We start from the raw sequence: 20,928 nt of genomic DNA on the forward strand, positions 1-20,928 counted from the left end.
CTCTTGACTTGCTCAGCTAAGCCAGTACTCCAATTATTCCTGGGATTTTCAGTCCTATGCACATTGAAGTAAGCCCCTTGAATTCAATGGGACCTACTCCTAGGCAAACATGCACAGGAATGGTCTTTAAGAGTTCTCACTATTCTGCAACTCACGTGTTTTTACAAAGCAAAGTAACACACTATCACAAGAAATAGAAGGGTATCAAAGTCACTTCCAAGGTCAAGGTGCAGTAGACAATTGGTGGCTTTGGGGAAACAGGAGGACATCCAAAAAAAAATTGGATGCTGGGTTTCTTTCTGCAGCTGGGAAGTCATCTGATTTCGTGAAGAGAGCCAATAAGGTGATATTCTGAAGCAGAAAGAAGCACACTGCAGAAACCCTCTCTCTTCTCCTGTACTTAGGAAGCCCTGCAGTAACAGAATGAAGTCACAGCTTTAAAGGGGAGAACATTCTGTCCCAGATTATCAAGGACAGAAGTGTCCCATCTAACGTCATGTCAATCATAATTGGGCCAGCGCTGTCACCTGTGCTCTTTGCTGCTTTGCCTCATTCAAGTGTTCGCGCAACAGCAAAAAAGGTTCTTCCACCACATCATGTTGAATTTCACTGGCGGATGTGAAAGCCAGGAGATTATTGCTAGAATGTCTTCCGCCCTGTGGTTCGAACACTACCATACAGCACTGCAAAATGAGCCCAGGCAGACACACCAGCCAACCATATTAATCCAATCTTCAGGGCACTGCTAGCAATTCTGCAGAGCTCCTTCCTCCTTCTCTCATCTCCAAACATTTTCGCCAAATCACATGCAGTCAGGCAGCACAGGAAGGTAAGGGGTACCAGCAGTCGGCAGAAAAACAGGTGGCAAGCACACTGGTTGTGCTTGGTGAGGCTGCTAACTCTCTTTTTGCACAAAAGCAACAACTATGTGGAATATGGGGAGGGGGGAGAACCTTGAGAAAGGTGGGATATAAATGTAAAAGATAAATGCTATGCTTGCAAAAGGTAGACAAATAATGGGTGAGATGAACAAAACACTTCAAGGCAACTTCCTGGGCTGACCTGAATGCAGGGGTCAGCAACCTAAGGCCCATGGGCTGGGAGTGGCCTGCAGAGGTAGTTTGACCGGCCCATGAGCCACCCCCCAAACTGAGTTGCCTGCTCACGCGCTGCGCTAAACCAGCACAGCAGTGTGGGGACTCGCTTCCATGGCGCCGGAAATCGTGTCTGCGCACTGAAAATCGTGGGTGCAAGCGCTCATGTGGGTGCACAATCCAGCCCACGGATAAACCTTGCTGACCCCTGCCTTAATGGCTGCATAGGAGAGATAAACTCTTCCTACAGTACCATCATCCCTCACAACAAGAGGTGCCCTAGCCCTATCCAACATTTAATCTCCCCCCCCCTCTTTCTTGGCCTACTGGGGGAGGGTGAGAAGAAGGCACCTCACCTCCAAGATCTGCTTTACCTCGCTGTGTCCTCCTTCCCTCTCTCCCTACAGACTCCTACAAGAGTCAAATCTCTCTCTCTCTCTCTCTCTCTCTCTCTCTCTCTCTCTCTCTCTCTCTCTCTCTCTCTCTCTCTCTCTCTCTCTCTCTCTCTCTCTCTCTCTCTCTCTCCAGCTTATTGTTTGCAGCCTGCTCCCTTAATCCCAGTGACCTTCTTGCAAATGCTCCAGGCACACACGGGCAGCCATGGCGAAAGTGTCACAAGATAAGTGACCTCCCCACACCCCCAGGGAGATGCACAGTCGAGAGAGCAGCCTTCCTTCCCTCCTCTTGCTGCCGGATCCCATCAACCCGCTCCCTCCATCACACATGCACGGTGTTACATAAAATTTGCTACACGGTAAAATTGAAGGTGGAGGGGGGGATTTGGAAGAGGAGGAGGACACCACGCATTTGCACCCTTCTCTCCCTCCCCGCCCCCCATCCTCTGTAAATGAAATAAGTAGGAACCAACTGAAATAAATTAAGGGAAGGGTTAGGAAAAGGGCAGCTGAAATTCAGAATCACTGTTGCAGTTCTCTCGTCCAACTGCCCCACCATTAACAGCTCATCGCGCAGGTTATGGGAAACTCTCCCATTTTCTGCATGTTTTGATTAACGTTTAATAATAGCAGCGTCAGGTTTACGAGGCTGGAGGACCGGCTTAACCATTTCCATCTTTCAAAGGAAGCCGGCAGTAGTTTGGGAGGAGGAAAGGGAAAGAAACAGGAGAAGAGAGGGAGACTCCAATACAGAAGGCGGCTGGGAGGGCATGTTTCCTAGTTTTCCAAACGCTTCACCCTGAGAGATCTGGGCAATGGAGAGAGGCGGGGGGAGGGCGCTTACAGTGCCATTTTGCACCTTGCTTGCCGGGCTAGCTGTGTGCTGCACGTCTCCACAACACAAACACACACAGAGCACCAGTTTGCAAATATTGCCGCCCTGCCGCCACCAGAGCAGCTGACTAGAAGCGACGCTGCACAAGAGACGGAAAACAGAGATGGAAGAAGCAAGCCGAGCTGGGGGCTCCATGACAGCGAAGACACAGCCTCACTCCCATCTTAGAGGTCACTTTGGGCAGGCGGCGTTGCAGGATTCCCCCCCCCCAGTTGCCCGCTTGGCCGGCACCCCCACCCCGCGATCTCCTTCGCCTCACGGGGGACAGGGGAAGCCGAGAAGTGGGTCCCCCCCAAATCCAACCACCCGGCGCTGGGCTTTCCTAATTTTCCTTTCCAGGATCTCTCTCTCTCGCGCGCGCGCGCTGAGAAGGACATTCCTCCTCCTTAAAGCCCCGCTGAGTGTCATCTAAAGCTTGCCCTGGGTGCTCAGTCAGCAGGATAGGGATCAACCCCACAGCCAAGCCAAGCCCGCCCAGGGCTCTCTGCAGATCTCTCCCTCCTCGCCAAAAGGGCTTTCAGACGTGCCGATTGCTTTGCACGTGTTTTTGTTATTTTCCATGCCAGTGGCCTGCCCTCCCCCGCGCGCGGCCAGGGAGGCGTCCTCCGAGTCCTTACCCAAGAAACCATCCGGAGGATCGTGTGAGGTTGCCGGATGAAGGTCTGAGGGTCAAAGGCGCCCCCGGCTTTGCCAGCTCCATACGCGGCGCCCGGTTCCATCCTGGGAGCGACCCCGGGGCAAGACCCGCCGCTCTGCTGGTCGCTCTGTCGGCAGCGAAAAGTTTATTGCACTGGCGGGCCGGGGGTGCTTAGGAGAAGGGGAAGCGAGCCAGCCCGCGCTGCCCGGCAAGGAGGGCGCGCCGTGCAGGGGCAGCCTTAGCGGAGGCAGTGCCGCAAGGGTGGCGTGCGAGGCAAGGGGAAGGCTAGCTGTGCATGGCAGCCCGGGCTCCGGCTCGCTTCTCGCTCACCGCCCCACCTGCCCGCCTGCTTGCCGGCGATGAAGGAGAGAGCAACACGCTCGCAGCCAGGGCACCAGTGGCAGGCTTGGGCTCAGCGGCAAGCCAGGCGCGCTCCCGTTTTAGTGGCAGTCATGGGGCTGGCGCGCGCTTCGGAGGAAGAGAGAGAGCGCGCGCGCCTTTCTGCCCGCGCAGCCCCGGCAACATGAAGGGCGGGGTGAAGGGAGCGGGGCGGGCCTCTGCAGGCCTCTGGGGGCTTTGCACGTCAGAGACCCCCTTGTGGGGGGGTATACATGCTTAGACATGCTTCGTCAGACCTACAGCCAGCGTCATGCCAGGAGGTACATTGATTGAGCTTTAAAGGTTTTGCACACTTACATAGAAGTAAACCCCCCTGAACCCATGGGAGGCACCATTTGATTTTCCTTCATGCAGCTGCTTTTTGTAGTGCAGTGTGTGCTGATAATATTTATTTGTTTATTAATATGCTTTTAACCCAAGGTTAAAAGATGGTATATTTCTTCCCCTTCTCCATTTTATACTCACAACAACCCTGTGAGGTAGTTTAGGCTGAGAGATATTGACTGGCCCAAGGTCACCCAAAGGCATTCTAAACACTACACCACACTGGCTAAATTCATAAAACTAACCCCATACTGAAGAAAAACACCAGTTCATATGTTGAAATTGTGTGAATAATATTCCTGATGGCTTGAAAGCTAAACAAGGAACAGCTATCTAGGGTTATTTCATTTGGGACAGGAAGAAATTCCCTTATCTGCCTTGGGTCTCTCCACCTAACAACCTGATCCCTTGCATTTTTTTACTCCGAAAGTAAGTTCACCATACTGTAATTCAATGGGACTTGCTCTCCAGTAAATGAACAGGATATTACATTATTAGTGCTATTATAGTGCTGTCTGTAAACTACTAGAGCTTTGTTGGAAAAGGAGGGTTACAGAACAAACCTGTTTAGTAAGTTAAGAAGAAGTGTGCATGCACACGAAAGCTCATACCAAAATATAAACTTAGTTGGTCTTTAAGGTGCTACTGAAGGAATTTTTTTATTTTGCTTCGACTCAGACCAACACGGCTACCTACCTGTAACCATTCACTTTTCATCAAAGATAAAAAACTATTCTAAAAAAAAAGTACTTGGCATTGCATGTTTGTGTGTTGCTTTTCTCCTGTGCTGATGTCACAGACTCTGTCCTGTACATCTTTGCCTGTCACAGCAGCATGATGTCTGTATGTAGCAGGGCAGATTAGCTTTGACTCAGCAATGCTGCTTAAACTTCTGATGACTTTGTTTCATGTTTCAGCAGGTACTTGCTGAGACACTCGGGGGGGGGGGGGGAAACAGTTTGCCAATTCTGGTCATGCAGCATTAAAAATAAATACATCTATCTTTTACATCTAGAGGACAAGAGCACTTTTACATCCTCCAGTTTAGCACCAGCTCTTTGAAAGGCCGCTGAAATAAAAGGCCCAACAAGTGCTGCAAGTCTTCAGTACATGAAAATTCAATGGCTCTAGAGCTGCCAATAAAAATACTTTTCTGCATGCCTTCACATTATGAAATGGGTCACCCACTGGTACACTCAGGAGACAATTTCTAGCTGATGTTAGAGACTGTATTAATAGGAAATAAAGTGATATTTTGTTTGACTTGTAAGTCACGCACGTAATGGAAACTCTGTAAAGCGAAAAGGATATTGCAGGAAAGAGTCAGCCTTTCAGTCTTGTTACATCCAGAAAAGAATAATGAATTTCAGAAAGGCAGCTTTGGCAAGTTATGCATACAATGTGCAACATGATTGGGGTTACATCGGCATAGCCGGGGGAGGACAGCTGCCCCTACTAAACAATACAAATCAATGCAAATCTGAGGTTCTGCCCCCCCTAACAAAAGCCTTCCCCCCCCCACAAAAATCCTGGCTACACCCATGTGTGGTTAAAAAGTGTATTAAGTAAAGACCTTAATTTGTTGTCTTGCATATTGATGTGGCCCCTGCATAGATTTGCCAGTTTTTACTGGCTCAGATTCTCTGCTTTTAATAGCATAATGACACATATAAATCCCCCCCAATTTATCACTAACAGGGGAAAACTTTGTTAAATGTCTGCATGTCAGGCTGCTGTTGATACACAGCAGCAGGGCCTATATTACAAGCCGGCAGTCCTATCTTTGCCATGTGATACGGTTTAAGGTTGATGATAACTTAATTCAGATATTTTTCAGAGCCAACCAGTTTGCACAGTCTTAGAATTTAGTTAGCAACTATGATTCATATTGTGCAAACATGCTGAAGTGTGTGCTTCTTTGCTCAGCTCTTGGGCCATTTGCTTTAGACTTAGAGGACAACAGCATTCTTTTAGGGAGCAGCCTCACAGTAGAAACCGACCAGAAGACAGGGAAAGATTGATGATCACTTTTTAAAAATTAATTAGAAGTTAGCTTCCAAAAAAAGATTAAAAACAATAATCTCCTTTTCTGAAATGGGAGAAATTAGTTTTAAAACCAGGTGTTTACCAGCCAAAGCAAAAGAGTTGGCAGGTCTCGTTTGTGGTTCATAAAATATATGCTTTATTGTTCTTAGGATACTCCCTTTCTAGATGGGAGAGAGACATGGATTAGTGGGACTGAGCAATATGGACGATTTATTGTGGAATAGCAGAGCAAAAACCTGGAGTAGCACTCTGATGCCTTAAATTCTTGCATACTTCCTATAAGATAATAGCATTAGAATACACCAGCATAACATTATATATAGAAAATTGGACAGTTTAAAGAAAAGCCTTAATCTTAGCCATCCATGACAACTGATAACAAAATGGTTCAAAATATAAGATATAAATCTGTATGTGCTAAGAGTAAGATGATTGAATTAAAAGTTTTGCTAGAAAAGTGGTTTCAAAGTGGTCGATCTGCACAGGCTTAAAAGAGCACACCTTGCATTCAACATTACCTTGCATTCGTGAAAAGAAGAGTTAATAATTCATCACTCATCCTCTTGTTCTCAATTTAATGCCTGTTCAGGTTGCAGTTCTCATCTCCTTAGCCAGCATTATACATAGCACCTTATCCCCCCAAAAAATCTGGTTTAAATTAGTCAACACAATTACCTCCAACAACAGACAGCGATATTGCTGATTTCTATCACATCTGTTTTTGTTCACTACCAAACAGGATGAGGAAGATAATGTTACGCTGTTGTGTATATTTCATGTGTAAAGATGATAACCCTGTTGTCTTGACTCCTGCAGCCCTGTTCCTCTCCGTGCTTTTTTTCATTTCCTCTTTTGCTCTCTCCACCTCCAGTTGATAATATTTACAGAAGCAGGCACATGACAGCAACGCGTCTAGGATGGAGTCAGATTTGGCATCAAATTGTACAAAGCCTCTTACAGAAATGTTAGATCATACTCAGGAGAGAAAAATAAAATATTTATAATAATGAAGTCATACTGCCAGTGCCTGAAAAACTCGGATAGGGGTCCAGGTTTTGCCATCCCCACTTGAACCCACTCCAACTCCCCCAGGGAACTGGACCAAATTATACCAGAACTTCTTTTTCTCTCCCTCTCAAACACATAGCTAAGCTACCCCAACTCTTCTCTCTTCAGGTAGCCATGACTATTTGTGAAGGAAGCACCCACTGTGGTTGTCTAACATTCAATAGAGGCAGTGTGGTGTAAATATTAAGAGTGTTGGGCCCAATTTAAAACCCCACTCATCTATGAGTGGGTGACCTTGAGCCAGTCACTCTAACCTCCATCATAGGGTTCTTGTGAAGATAAAGTGGGATGGGGGGACACCATGTATGTCAGTCAGTCTGAGCTCCTTGAAGGAAGGGCAGCATAGAAATATTATAATATTCTCCCTAGCTGCATACAAATGAATAGGAAATATTACCGCTTGGTCACAGCATTTGTGAAAACTTTGTTCAGCAGCCTCATTTAGCATGGGAAAGGGGCTTTTGGACGGTCAATACTGTGAAATCATTGGGAGTCAGAAACCCTTGACAATCTACTAGTGATCAGCCTTCTTAAGCCCAGTAAAGAGTGTTTTGGTGTGATTTCAAACATTACAGAGCCCGAGACATCTGCGTGATTCAGAGTATTTCTTTATTTAACTCCACTTATGAGTCACTTCCCATAAAATATATTGAAGTGATTTCAGTCCTAGGCTGAATTGCTGGCATTTCTGGGTGTTTGTTTAAGAAAGCAAAAAATGGGTAGCAGGGTGATGTGAAAAACCTTTGTCCCAGACCCAGGAGGATCAATTCCAGGCAGAGTAAACAATACCAGGCCAGATCATGGACAAAAAGTCTGATATGATAAAAGGTGGTCTTGCATATTTTTGTGTCTTTTGACAGTGCAATCCTCTGGTTACTCAGATTTACTCCCAAGTTTAAGATCGCCACCCGAGTTCTCCCTGCTTTCTCACAGAGTAACCTTGAGTTGAAAGAACGTTTGTGCTGGCATAATAATTGTTGCTTCAGAGTGTGCAACTTTCGAAAGATTACTACCTTCTTAGGCCTATCTATCTAATTTCCCAGACTGCATTTCACATTTCCAAGACCAGAAAATGTGTGCAAATTGCCATAATGATTCTCCATTAAGCATTTAACCACATTTTTATCATCACCATTATCATAATTTGTCATCAATGTCAGGATATGAATTACAACTCTCAAGAGGCTTGACTTTCAGAAGGACATTTTCTTCCTGGGATCCCTAGGCACTTACTAGTTCACATTTCTTTATTTGGTACAGAGCTGCATAAGCAACATAAATATGGAATTGAAGTTTATATGCCCCTGTACCCCAAAATTAGCTTTGGGTTATTGCATATCATCACAGTGACCAGGATAAAATCTGAGTGCAGGTGCTACAGCATTTAAAACAACTGTACAGATAAGAGGTTGTCTAATTTATCCATTTATATGATGGCCTTAACAGCACCGTAGACCACGGAAAGATAGATTGCAATGAAGAGCACACAGGCTACCTTCACCTGCTTCAAAGTTGCACTTGTTTCTTGCATAGCAAAAGCATTCCTCATTCTGATGTTGGTCTGGAATCTCACATGCAGAGGAATATTGGTGCCATCTAAACCATATTTGCCTGGCCCACTGGTTATGTGTTCAGTGGCCACAACAAACTTTAGTGCAGCAAAAGTCTGTGGTATGTCCTTTAAGATGGAAAATGAAGGGCCCCCGAAACGGGAGCACAAAGGCATGCAGGGATGTGGGAGTGTACTGGTGATGTTGTCTAAGATCTTCTCTTTGCAGGCTGAACTCAGTGTGGGTCTGACCAAGTTAAAAAGCAGAGTCAGTGCACATTTTGTTACTTTTGCTGTCAGCTGTAAAGCTTCCTGAACGCCATCAAGTAATCCCAGAAAGAGCGAGACAATAATTTGCTTCATGACTGGTCGCAACACTGTCTGGTAGGTTTCATAGTTTTCTTGGAAGAAAGGACTCATGGAGTGGTACAGCCTTGTAGATGAAATAGCTGGTAGACTTCTTTGTTTCAGGAACCCTAGCAACTCAAGAGCCCATTTGGCAGCACACCATTGCAAGACACCGGCCAAATAAAAACACAAGTACCTTGCAGCTGCCCGCGAATGCCATAGGATTTTAAGTGCTGGGACTAGCACTTCCTTCCAGAGCTTCCTGATGAGAATTAAATGCATGGCACGTAACTTCTTTAGGCCGCAGTGCCACAAGATGAAGATCCCAGTCACTTGCACAGTGACCCAACAGAAGACTAGCTTGACTCTGGTGGCCAAGGGGCGGAACAGCAGCATGTAGACTTTCACCAATAGATAATGCATAAAGAAGTAGAGTAGCATGAGCTGGGTTTGGAGCAGCAGCCTCAAAGTCAGCTGTGCCATGTACATCACAGTTTGCTTCCCAATTGGCTGGTAAATGGCAAGCCGCTTCTCACCTGCCATTTTGTTAATGTTGACCCCTTAGAAGCAAGGCCACGCTCATCCCAGCACAAATGTCTTGCCTTGCTTTGCCTTGCCTTCTGACTTGAGCCATCTGTTTTTGGGCTCCCGTTATGTAACTGGTAATGATGACAGCACAGTAGATTGCATCAGAAAGAGGGCTGAGAGTGGTTATGTTGGGGTGGGATTGCTACCTTGAGGTCCAGCCTTTCCAAAACATGAGCTTAAAAAAAAAAAACCTTAATGGGCAGGATTCAGACTCCTCACTCCCAGACTACAACCCCATAGTGGGGGTAAGTTCACAGATAAGAAGCTGGAGAGTGCTTGGGTGTTGGGGGTGGGGGATGCTGGAAAGAGATGGGCCATACTCAGTACGATTACTGTGGGTCAGTAACAGCACAGAGCTGCCTGAGCATCAGTGATAGCAGTGCAGGGAAGCAGAAGGGATTTTCTTTAAGTAATACTGTAGTTTTCTTTCTCAGTCTCCTCCTTTATTATACTTAATAAAATTTATATATCACTTGATTGTAAACAAACTAACTAAACCACAAGGCGGTTGAGAAAAACCTCTTCTAACCCGGCGAAGGGGCTGAAGAGATCTATGGAACCCCAAAGCTTGCATATTCAGCCATTCATACGAAACTTTAACAGACGCCTCCATCCTGCTTTGTACATCTTACTGTACTGCTGTTTGCCGGGGGGTGGGGGTGGGGTGGAATATAGGTTTATGCTAGACTCCCGCGTCGTTGATAACCCTATCCTTTCATAGACAAATTTAGGGCCCAATTTTCCGGCCTCCAGTATTATGACTAGATAGAGACACCCCTCCCCGATCTCCCATTGAAAGGATGGAATTTTCTTCCTTGTACACATGCACGAGTTTAATGAGGGACCTCCCGAAAAGCTGTCCTTCACGCGAATTGGCATCTTCGGAGGAATGCGGAGCCCTCCCGGCACCCGTAGCCTTTACTTTTTTAAAAAAAAAATCGTTTCCTTCTGTCTCCTCGCGATATTTCGTATAGAGGATTACAGTGCACGTGGGACCGATTTGGAAACGCATGCGCAGAAGTATAGGCCGGATGCGTCTGCGCACGCTTAGGAAGCGAAGGGATAAATAGCGCACGCGCATCTTTATACTTCCCTTCTACATCGGCTCGGAGACAAAATGGTAGGTCGAAGTTGAGCATTGCGGGAAACATGCAATCCGCTGCCATCGGGTCAGTGGCCGTTCCGACCGCGCTCAATCCCGGTCTATCTCGCTTTAGGGTCGTTGCTGAAGGCACACCGAGAATTATTTGGGTTCTACATACGCCTCACTCGTTAACGGGGTCCTGGGCCTATTCTCACTCCCGATGACGGCTGAGTTGGCATAACGTGGGGCTGCCTGCCATCATCTTTTATCTAGTCTAAAGAAAGAGTGTTTTGAAATTGCTGGAACTTGTTATAGCTACTTAGGCAGCAATTTCATACTTTCTTAAGCGGAAGGTCCCATCGCGACTTCCGAGTAGACGCGTGTAAGATTCGTACTGTTATTCCGGAGTGCATCGCTCTTGCTAAAACGCCTTGATCGTATTTATTATAATTTTGTAAGGTCATTGCATGTGATTGACTAGAACAGCTCCACCAAGGAGCGTGGTCAGTCATGGCTCTTAATGCAGGAATGGGAGGAGGTGTGGCTGTCCGGATGTTGCTGGCTCCAGCTGCTTCTATCCCTGATCTTTGGCTGGGGCTGAGGGGCGATAGTTTCTTTTTATAGTATAGTCTTTGATTTTATTTGAGGGGCAACTTGTACTGTACTAAGTAAATGCATTATGCTCTTGTTTTTTTTAAAAAAAAGCCTCCCATTACCTCAGGCTATGGTTGAAGAGTCAACTATAAAAGGGCCACCCTGGCTGTATTTTTAGAGAAATCATAGGGTGGGTTGGTTTTTAATGCAACATTGTGAGTCTTGTGTACCTGCATTTGAGATGTAGTATCGCCAGCCTTGCAAGGAAAACAGGCTAGGCATATTGCTTGGCATACACTGTTGCTGTACACAACAGAAGCACACTTTAATGTTGCTCCCAAGGGATTTATTATGGGCAAGGGAAATTTATTTCTCTCCCAGGGTGTTTAGAGCATTTCCTTGCCTTCCTAAGAACCCCGAGGTTGTTGAGGACTTTCAAAGATGTTTCCTACTAGGCAAAATTTCTTTCCCTCCTTTCTAGTCCCACCGCAAGTTTTCAGCTCCCAGGCATGGGTCTTTGGGCTTTCTGCCTCGCAAGCGTAGCCGTCGGCACAGAGGCAAGGTGAAGAGCTTTCCTAAAGATGACCCCAGCAAGCCCATCCACCTGACTGCATTTCTTGGATACAAAGCTGGCATGACCCACATTGTCCGTGAAGTTGACAGGCCTGGCTCCAGTACGTATTTCTTCTCTTGGGAGGGAAGTGAAATTGATACTTGCCATTGATATACTTTAGGATATACTTCTACAATGTGACTTTATTAGCTTTGTTATTTTAGGTGAAGGTGTGAGGCTGAAAGGTAGCAGCTTGCCTGAGTTTATTTGCTTCATAGCCAAGATGGAGTATGCATGAGCCAGGACTTGCTGTTCTACACTACCAGTCCATGTGCTCCACCAGTCCATGTGGGCAGAAGTAAGAAGTGGATTGTTCTGATCACCAGGGTGGTTTAAAAAGACCAGGCATAAGAACTTCACTTACTCATCACCTTATGCACTCCTTTAGCTTTTCAGGACAGCACACATACCCCATGTTAGGCTTTAACCTGACAACAGAACTGAAGGATTAGGTTGCTTTTGGATGTAGTGTTTTAATTTCCCTCAGTTATAGAAACTCTTGGTTCATTACGATCATTTAGTGCTCATCTGTTCTGTTATCTGTTTCATAGAGGTCAACAAGAAAGAAGTTGTTGAGGCAGTTACTGTGGTGGAAACCCCTCCCATGGTGATAGTGGGGATTGTGGGTTACGTTGAAACGCCCCGTGGCCTTCGCACCTTCAAGACCATCTTTGCCGAACATATCAGCGATGAGTGCAAGCGTCGGTTCTACAAGAACTGGTAATTATGGCTGAGATTCTTAATTTCCCTGAGTTAGGAAGATGCAGGAATAGTTAGCCCCAATTATATTGCTCTCTTGTAGAACTCTATAGAACTGAGTTGACAGCAACTCAGTTTATATTGCAGTAAGGGGGTATGGTTTTATGATACCCTCTTGGGTATGTGGAACACTACAGATGATGATATCTCGACGGGCGGACATTAAAAAAATCACCTTTGGTGCTTGTTGCTGATTGTCGAGCACTGACTGTAGTTTGCTATCTTAGGAGAGTGTAGTATGACTTATTTTCTGGTGGCAATTTCTAGTTGAGTTGCCTCCTGGTATAGTCTTAACCTAGATCTTGGGAAGGATTTCTCCCCCTTATAGTGTGGCACATTCGTGTCAATCACTCAGGTCAGGGTACTATAACCAGTAACCTTCCTGAATATCTGAACTTGAGGCATGCAAATGTAAAAGTTGTTTATGTTGGGAAGGTAATAGTGGCATTATGGTGTTAAAAGGCAAGATTGGAAACCTATAAATGAGTAAAGTGAAGTTAACCCTATGAAGTTAGAATTGGAGCTTCTAAGGCAGAATATATTTTCTTACTGTAATTACTGTTCTGTGCAGTGCATATTAATGTTCTTGGTATGAAATTATGGCAGCTCCGCTCAGCTCTGGCAGTCTTGCCTTTGCTTGATGAGCTCCAGGCTCCGCTTGCTGGTGGAAAAGGCTCCTTAGAAGCCAGCAATGAGCCAAAACTGATTCCTGTGGCAGCTTCTTCCACTCAACCACCTCTCTGGGTGGGCTGATGAAGGGCTCTGCCAATCCCCATCTCTGCTCTGCTCCTCCTTGAAGGCATAAGTCCAAGAAGAAGGCCTTTACCAAGTACTGCAAGAAGTGGCAGGATGAAGAAGGCAAGAAACAACTGGAGAAGGACTTCAACAGCATGAAGAAGTACTGCCAGGTTATCAGGGTCATAGCTCACACTCAGGTGAGCTCTTGCCTTGCCTATTTCCTGAAGCACATATGAATTCACAGATAGTTTAGTGTCAATGGCCAAAGATCTGCTAATAGTGATTCCACTGTTTGACTGGTTTGCCTTCTGTCTATGCTCATGTCCATAATTGCCATTATCATTATCAGCTGAAAGGGGAGACTGCACCTTTTTGTCAAGTTCAGTTGGCTGGTAGTGCTTTTAAAGTCTTGTGAAGTAAATGGAGCCTCGTTGCATCTGGTATTTGATGTAATATTTACATAGAAGCTATTGTGCCATGATGCACTTCCTATCTGTCAATCCTTTGACTCAGCCCTTTTTAAAAACAGCTTTGTGACTGTAAAATTGGGCAATGCTTTATAAGCCTTTCAGAATCCTTTTAAAGGAATATTGAAAACCAGAAGGTGGCAAGTACTGGAAGGATACAGGATTTGTCAGTTCAGTCAAACCTTGCTGCCCCACAATATAGTTTATTCAAAAGTTTTATATAATTTGGCTATTTCACAGTATTTTGTCTAAAGGCTCTTGTTTAACTTGTGAAGGGTCTTGATACTAATACATGCAATGAGCTGTTGATGAATGCATCAGAAAAGAAATGTGGGGTCCTTCAATATAGTCTTTAACAATGCATTGCATTGTTTCGCTCAGAAGGCCTTCAAGGAGAACGATGGTATTGGATGAAATTTAAGTCATCGGTTAATGTTGCAACATAATTTTTTGAAAAAGCATTAAATTACCCTTCACTTTGGGTTGATTGAGCTAAAATAAATTGATACTGAAAAATGCAATTATGATTAGACATTTTGCCACAACCATTAACTCTCTTTATTTGGTATCTCAGATGCGAATGCTTCCACTTCGGCAAAAGAAGTCTCACTTGATGGAAATCCAGGTGAATGGTGGCACTGTAGCTGAGAAGGTGGATTGGGCTCGAGTGAAGCTGGAGCAGCAAGTACCCGTGTCGACTGTCTTTGGCCAGGATGAAATGATTGATGTCATTGGTGTCACAAAGGGCAAGGGGTACAAAGGTAATTTATTTCCCAGTCAACAGTATGTCAGAGATTAAACTACTAAGAATGTCCTTAACATCCTATGTAGTTTATTTGGCTTTGGTGTAGGCGTAAAGAGGGTTGGCAAAATATTCTTGGTTTGCAAGAGGCTGTTCAGTGATGAGATCATGGAATATGCACTGGGCGCAGTGCCCGATACCCATGAGGAGTCATTCCATGCTGCCTTCCTTCTGAGAACAGCTTTGCATGAAATGGGAGAGAGTTTGGTCACATTAGGGTGGTTATTTGTAAGATCCCTTTATTTTAGTATAGTGATCTCACGTGTCTGGAAGACATTTCAGTGATTTTCCACACAGTTGAGGCTCCAGTCAATTAGATGTTGGAGCTAAGTAGTTCTAACAAGTTCCATGTCTCTTCCTCATAGGTGTTACCAGCCGATGGCACACCAAAAAACTGCCCCGTAAGACTCACAGGGGTCTGCGTAAAGTGGCTTGTATTGGTGCCTGGCATCCTGCTCGTGTGGCCTTCTCTGTAGCTCGAGCTGGTCAGAAGGGGTACCATCACCGCACAGAAATCAATAAGAAGGTATGGATGTGCTTTGTATAATAATAATATGATTCCATTGGAGTTGAAGCCGGAATGTGTTCTGTGTTCATAAAATGTTACTGCAGAATGGCAGGTGGGTAGAAAGATTGTGTTGTTATTGGAGGCTGATTTACTTAACTGGATTTGAGCCCAAGACTGAACACTGTCCACTTCACTTACCACTTGCCCTACAACACTACAGGTTGTATAAGAATGCAGCATTTCAGTAAAGAGCAACCCGTTCTGTATGGAAATCTTGTCCTAGTTGAGCAGCTGGACAATATAGTTCCATACCAGTAATGTCACTTGCTGGCCAATCACTACCTCCCCCTCAACTGTAAATATGTGTGCATTCTTAAAACGGTCATGAGTCATTGCAAGTTCTAAAGATAGTCACTGCAGTTGATTACAAGCATTGTAATGGTACAACTTGCTTTCCCAAAGTGAAACATTCCAAAGCTTAACATGTGTAGGAGATACCAGTGTACCAGCTAACACAAAGATTGCAACATCATTGGGAATTAAAGGTTGTTTTTTTTAAAGAGATAGGTCCTGATTGGTGGGCCACAAATCGTGGTGTGGCTTTTGAGTGAGGATTTTTTTCGTGGTCACCACCAATCACTCTTGACATGCTTGAGTGACAAGATCTTTTTACATTTGTTTAGGGTTAATGAAGGCAAGAAACATTGGAAACCTACAGCTGCTCAGAATCTTAGCTTCTCAAAACCTATAATGGGAAATTAGACACCTATAGTAGGGATCTGTGGGTTGCCAGGTGTCACCAGATTCATAAACTGGTGTTAATTTTTTGTTTCATTGTTGAAAAGTATTCATTTCTTCCTCCCTTTTTTGTTTTTCACATAGATCTACAAGATTGGCCAAGGATACCAAATCAAGGATGGCAAGCTGATCAAAAACAATGCTTCGACAGAGTATGATCAGTCTGACAAGAGCATTAACCCTCTGGTGAGTGGCTTTCAAATTTAAATGTGGGGGTCTGGGTAGAACATCATTGGGTGGAAGCCTGTGTGTTCCTCAAAGATTTAGCCACTTCTGCATTTTGGAGGCATAGAGTGACCTTCAGTGCTCTTAGTTTTAAGTCAGGGGTCAGCAAACTTTTTCAGTAGGGGGCCGGTCCACTGTCCCTCAGACCTTGTGGGGGGCCGGACTATATTTTGAAAAAAAATATGAACGAATTCCTATGCCCCACAAATAACCTAGAGATGCATTTTAAATAAAAGGACACATTCTACTCATGTAAAAACACCAGGCAGGCCCCTACAAATAACCTAGAGATGCAATTTAAATAAAAGGACACATTCTACTCTTGTAAAAACACGCTGATTCCCGGACCATCCGCGGGGCAGATTTAGGTGATTGGGCCGCATCTGGCCCCCCGGGCCTTAGTTTGGGAACCCGTTTTAAGTTGTCCTCCTAACAGTTCCTAAAGTTGATACTCACTTCAACATAAACCATCTCCCCCGCCCTTTACCCCTTCAGTGATTGTCTGCCATGAGTTCTGCCTTCTGCTTTGGCTGAACATTAAAATCTCTCGCCTCTTAATCCCATTGGGGGTGAGGGGAAATTGCAGAATTCAGAATATTGGTGGTATGTAGTACTAAATAATTGCCATACACATTTTTTTGCTGTTCTCACACAGGGCGGATTTGTCCATTATGGTGAAGTGACCAATGATTTTATCATGTTGAAAGGGTGTGTTGTTGGGACCAAGAAGAGAGTTCTCACTCTGCGCAAGGTGAGCAGTGGAAGGGTGGTGACTGATCTCTTTGAAGTTCCTTTGCTAGATGAGGTGGTTCAAATATTGTAAGCTCTCCAATAATGTCAGGGTGCTAGAAGGCTAGCATTTTCTGTACCAGATTGTGACACTAAAAACAGCAAATGGAGGTATGCACACTGCTTCCAATAGATCAGCTTCCCCAAGAAGGGTGAGAGGGCCCTTCTTGCTCATTGGCCTCTTTACATTTTTAGGACAGTATACAGCAACCAGCAGGGACAACCCACATGGTTATATGGTTAGGCCATAATCATGTCTTGGCAAATCAGGCCTAAATTCATCTTAAACTGCACATTATGCACAGTGGTTGAATGCAGACCTGTGATCTAAAGTTAATATTGTTCTTCAGGCCACATGCCAGGGGGTGGGGGGCGTTAGAGTTTGCAGTACAATGTAGTAGTGAAGTTTGAAGAGCTGTAGAAAAATGTTTCTGAATTACCGGCTTTCCATCACTTAACCTTTTCTATTTGAGATTTTGCAGTTGCCTGCCAGTCAGCCTTACTAATTGTGTCCTTTTCCTCCCTAGTCCTTGCTTGTACAGACCAAGCGTCGGGCCCTGGAGAAGATTGACTTGAAATTTATTGACACCACTTCCAAATTTGGTCATGGCCGCTTCCAGACAGCCGAGGAGAAGAAGGTTTTCATGGTAAGAGCACTTCCTGTCCAGCATATAAGCAGCTTGCTCCATCTGCTCTTGAGAAAATGATGTTTTGAATTGATCTTTTATGCCTATGTAATTGAACAGTGGGAACACAGAAATTTATTTGTTCTAAGGTGTGTGAAAAGACTTGCTCCTTCCGTGTAAGGCCATTAGAATGGTTTTGTTGATTCCACGTTGCATATGTAAATGGATTAAATGGTATGGCGTAGTCTTAATTCAGCCATAGTACATTCAAATTCAACCTTTGTGTGCATTTATATACTCCAAATTTGCAGTTAAGGGACAACAGTAGTTGCTCACATAAGAGTCTTGCTTGACCACACTTTGTCTAGCATTTTTTGGAATCTCCAGAACAAGGAAGGATTAATTGGTTCCTCAGGAATGTAACCAGTAGTCCACTAGTGAACTGCTATATGCTGTGGCCAGTTGGTGGCAGCAGACTTTTAACAATTGTGTTGTGTTTCATAGTCTATTGACTTCTGTCTCTTTTTTAAAAAAAAAACACCTGTTAATTGATGTTAAATGGTTTATGTTGCGTCTTGAGATTATGGATCTCCTGTTGTTTAGACTGACACATTTCTATTTTCTTTGCAGGGACCACTCAAGAAAGACCGTATTGCCAAAGAAGAGACCGCTTAATTTCTGGAATGTTGTTCTGGCTTGTAGTCTTATAATAAAGCTACAAATATCAAATACATTGTCTGCTTCATGTTTTTTGAATGATAGAAATGTAATTGGTCTTTAGGTGAGCTGTGATAATTGCTTGGATTTTAAAATGATAAGTAGCATTGCTCTTCTGCAAGACAGGATGCTGTGTGGCGGATACACCCTCCCTCATTTCAGTAGACTTGCTGGTGTATGGGCAGCAAAATTTACACAGAATCAAGTGTAAAAGCATCTGCTCCTAGAAACTGTTGGTTTCAGATAATGAATTTAAATGAAAATTTAGTTTGGAATAAGGTAGGAACATAAGAAGCTACCTTTAGACCAAGTCAGAGCTTTGTGTTAAGGCAGTATTGCCTGCATGGACAAGCAAGGTTTCACAAGGCTTTCTCCATTCTACCTAGAAATGCCCTTGGTTGAACCTGGCACCTTTTATATGCAAACCGCACCCCCCCCCCACTTTTCTCATAATACAATGTTCTGCTTTGCAGTAACCAAATTTTCCTGTCAGGATTGGTACGTTCCTTTAGCAATGCCACACACACTAGGACCGCTCCAAAATGAGGCAAGGTAGGTTGCCTGGTACACACTGTACCAAGGTTGCTTGGATGGAAGTAAATTTTGGTTGAACAGGTATACAACAGATAGGAATCTGGTTTAAACCAAAATGCTTTGTCCACATGATGGTGCACTAACCTTGGGATCATCACTGCTGTGAAGTATTAAGTATTTTTCTTATGCAATTATTGGTGGCCCCACCCACCTATCCTCTTGACATGCAGTAGGGAGGGGTCTCCTTCATCAGCAAAGCAGGATTGAATCTTCCCATTTCTAGGTAATGAGCAATGCTACAGGCTGCATAAGTTGCTTTGCCAGCACTTATCAACAGGTTTCAGTATCCAACCTCATTGGCCCTATGGATCCCCTGGATAAGACCTGCATGCCAGACGTTCCTTAATACGCAGGACTCTTGAAGGAGAACCTACCTGCATTTGCTGACCCAGATGTACAGGGAGGGTCAGAAATAGAAATAGCCTGCCTCATGTTTCTTTGCTGCTTTGAATACATCAAAGCCTTGCACGTGTACCTTCTTTTGCCCCTGTTTCCAGAGTTTGCAGTTCACTTGAACCACAGGATTAGAGAGAGAGATTATAGTTGAAGATGAGTCTTGGTGCAGGAGGTGTGAGGTGATGGACCAGCTCAGATTCCAGTACAGTGGTACTTCGCTAGACGAACGCCTCGCGCAACGGAAAAAATGCAAGACGAAACATTTTGCAATTTTTTTGGCAGACTCTCAAGACGGAAGTTTTCTATGGCCACGCCACAGAGAACTTCGCAAGACAAAGCAGGGTAGGGGTGCCGCGAGGAGAAGAAAGTCAGACCGAGCCTCCGGGGAGCCCGCCCGCCCGCTTCGCCATCGCCCGGCTTCCACAGGGACATGGCGATTGGCAGTGCTGCACCGAAACGGCAGCCGAGCAGCAGCCGGATCCACTCTCACCAAGATGCCGTGCAGAACCCTGAGGGAGTGGAGCCCCTTCTTGGCTGGGTGCACGGGAGAGCTGCCTGCGCGCAAACGGGCTGGCTATCTGGTTGGGCACGAGGGTCCGGCTGCTGGGGAAGGAGGGAGGGAGCCTCTCCCTGGCCCTCCTCCTGCTTCCCCCTCCCCAGAGCCTTTAAACCTTCCGGCGGTGGCGGGTGAGTTGGCGCCTTTTTTTGTGTGCTATCCCCCCCCCCATAGGAACACATTAATTAAATTTCAATGCATTCCTATGGGAAACCGTGCTTCACAAGACGAAATTTTCGCAATACGAAATGACTCGTGGAACAAATTAATTTCATCTTGTAAGGTACCACTGTGTATCAATTTCTCCCCAGGTTTGGTCTGCGTTGCCACCTGATAGCCTCCAAGACATACGGGTACCTATTTAGAAATCCACCTGACAAAATCTGTAGCTGCAGCCTTCGAAGAAAGCTAGGACAAAATGCTTTTGAATTTGCCAGTGGAATCTGCATTTTTAGGAAAGTATTACTATTTTTATTTATATTTATATCCCCACCTTTCCTCCAAGCACCTCAAGGTGGCATACTTGTTCTCTTCATTCCCACTTTATCATCACAACAACCCTGTGAGGAGGTAGCCAAGTGGCATTTCCTGTAATGCACAGCTTATGTGCATTCTCCCAGGAATGTGGGAATGTGTAAGAACATAAAGGATGTTTCTCACTTGAGTCCCAAACTGGATCTCATCTGAATCATGCTTGCTATAGACCAGTGTTGCCCAAAGGTGTGGTCTGTGGACCACCAGTGGTCCCGAATATTCAGGTGGGGCATGGCAGAAAGTTTTAATTAAAAACGAACGACTTTAGCATCTAGTACAGTGCATTACAGTGGCTAAACGGCAGGAAGAAAAATCATTAAGGGGTATGTATGCCAATGCCCTCATCAATGCATCTCCTGTTTTCCACAGTGATCAACCTTCAATATAAAATATCTAGGGGAACTCATGTGACTGATTGCCTTGCATATAGGAAATATCCTTGAAAGTACAGTAGCTGCCCAAGTGATAATTGAATGGACCAGTAGGCGGTGGCCTCTGCTCTTGCTGAACTGCAACCAGCTTTTCAGTTTCTGCATATGATGTTTAGGACACAGTCGCCACAGCAACAGGTAACAATCAAGTGAGGTCACAGACCAGGAGTTTGCTGTGAGCTTTCGCATACCAATCACAAACTTAGTTGGTCTCTAAGGTGCTACTGGAAGGATTTTTTTTTTGTTTCGACTACGGCAGACCAACACGGTTACCTACCTGTAACGTGAATTACTGGTATTTTGTTATGGATGCAGTAGTGCAGTTAGGTAACTTCAATGGTTTCCATTCTAGCT

At 44.9% G+C, this 20,928-nt stretch overlaps 2 protein-coding genes and 2 non-coding genes across 6 annotated transcripts in view; 3 read left to right on the forward strand and 1 right to left on the reverse strand.

Annotated features, from left to right (window-relative positions):
• SYNGR1 (synaptogyrin 1) overlaps positions 1-3,548 on the reverse strand; it is a 35,747-nt gene extending 32,199 nt beyond the window's left edge. The window contains exon 1 of one of the 2 annotated variants that reach the window (XM_035127259.3): positions 3,002-3,464. In XM_035127259.3, coding sequence (XP_034983150.1) covers positions 3,002-3,103 — 102 coding nt within the window. In that variant the 5' untranslated portion in view covers positions 3,104-3,464. Of the gene's footprint in view, positions 1-3,001 lie in introns of both variants that reach the window. The other variant, XM_035127260.3, reaches the window with a different exon arrangement.
• A 6,886-nt stretch (positions 3,549-10,434) lies between these two features.
• On the forward strand, positions 10,435-18,075 carry RPL3 (ribosomal protein L3). 2 transcript variants are annotated; one of them, XM_088652079.1, is made up of 10 exons: positions 10,435-10,512; positions 11,503-11,695; positions 12,186-12,354; positions 13,193-13,328; positions 14,173-14,359; positions 14,766-14,926; positions 15,791-15,892; positions 16,587-16,682; positions 17,248-17,367; positions 17,977-18,075. In XM_088652079.1, the coding sequence occupies exons 2-10, from the start codon at positions 11,656-11,658 to the stop codon at positions 18,019-18,021; spliced, it is 1,056 nt and encodes a 351-aa protein (XP_088508205.1). In that variant the 5' UTR covers positions 10,435-10,512; positions 11,503-11,655; the 3' UTR covers positions 18,022-18,075. The 2 variants fall into 2 exon arrangements, with proteins under 2 accessions (XP_088508205.1, XP_034983933.1); XM_035128042.3 differs by having other exon boundaries at positions 10,435-10,463.
• Positions 13,140-13,192, forward strand: LOC118091609 (small nucleolar RNA U82P). The gene has a single exon (XR_004693413.1). It is a non-coding gene; the product is annotated as a small nucleolar RNA U82P (small nucleolar RNA).
• LOC118091608 (small nucleolar RNA U83B) lies at positions 14,490-14,582 on the forward strand. The gene has a single exon (XR_004693412.1). It is a non-coding gene; the product is annotated as a small nucleolar RNA U83B (small nucleolar RNA).
• Positions 18,076-20,928: the final 2,853 nt, after the last annotated feature.

The sequence above is a fragment of the Zootoca vivipara genome, chromosome 9, assembly GCF_965207765.1.
Source record: "Zootoca vivipara chromosome 9, rZooViv2.hap1.1, whole genome shotgun sequence".
NCBI classification, from domain to species: Eukaryota; Metazoa; Chordata; class Lepidosauria; order Squamata; family Lacertidae; genus Zootoca; species Zootoca vivipara.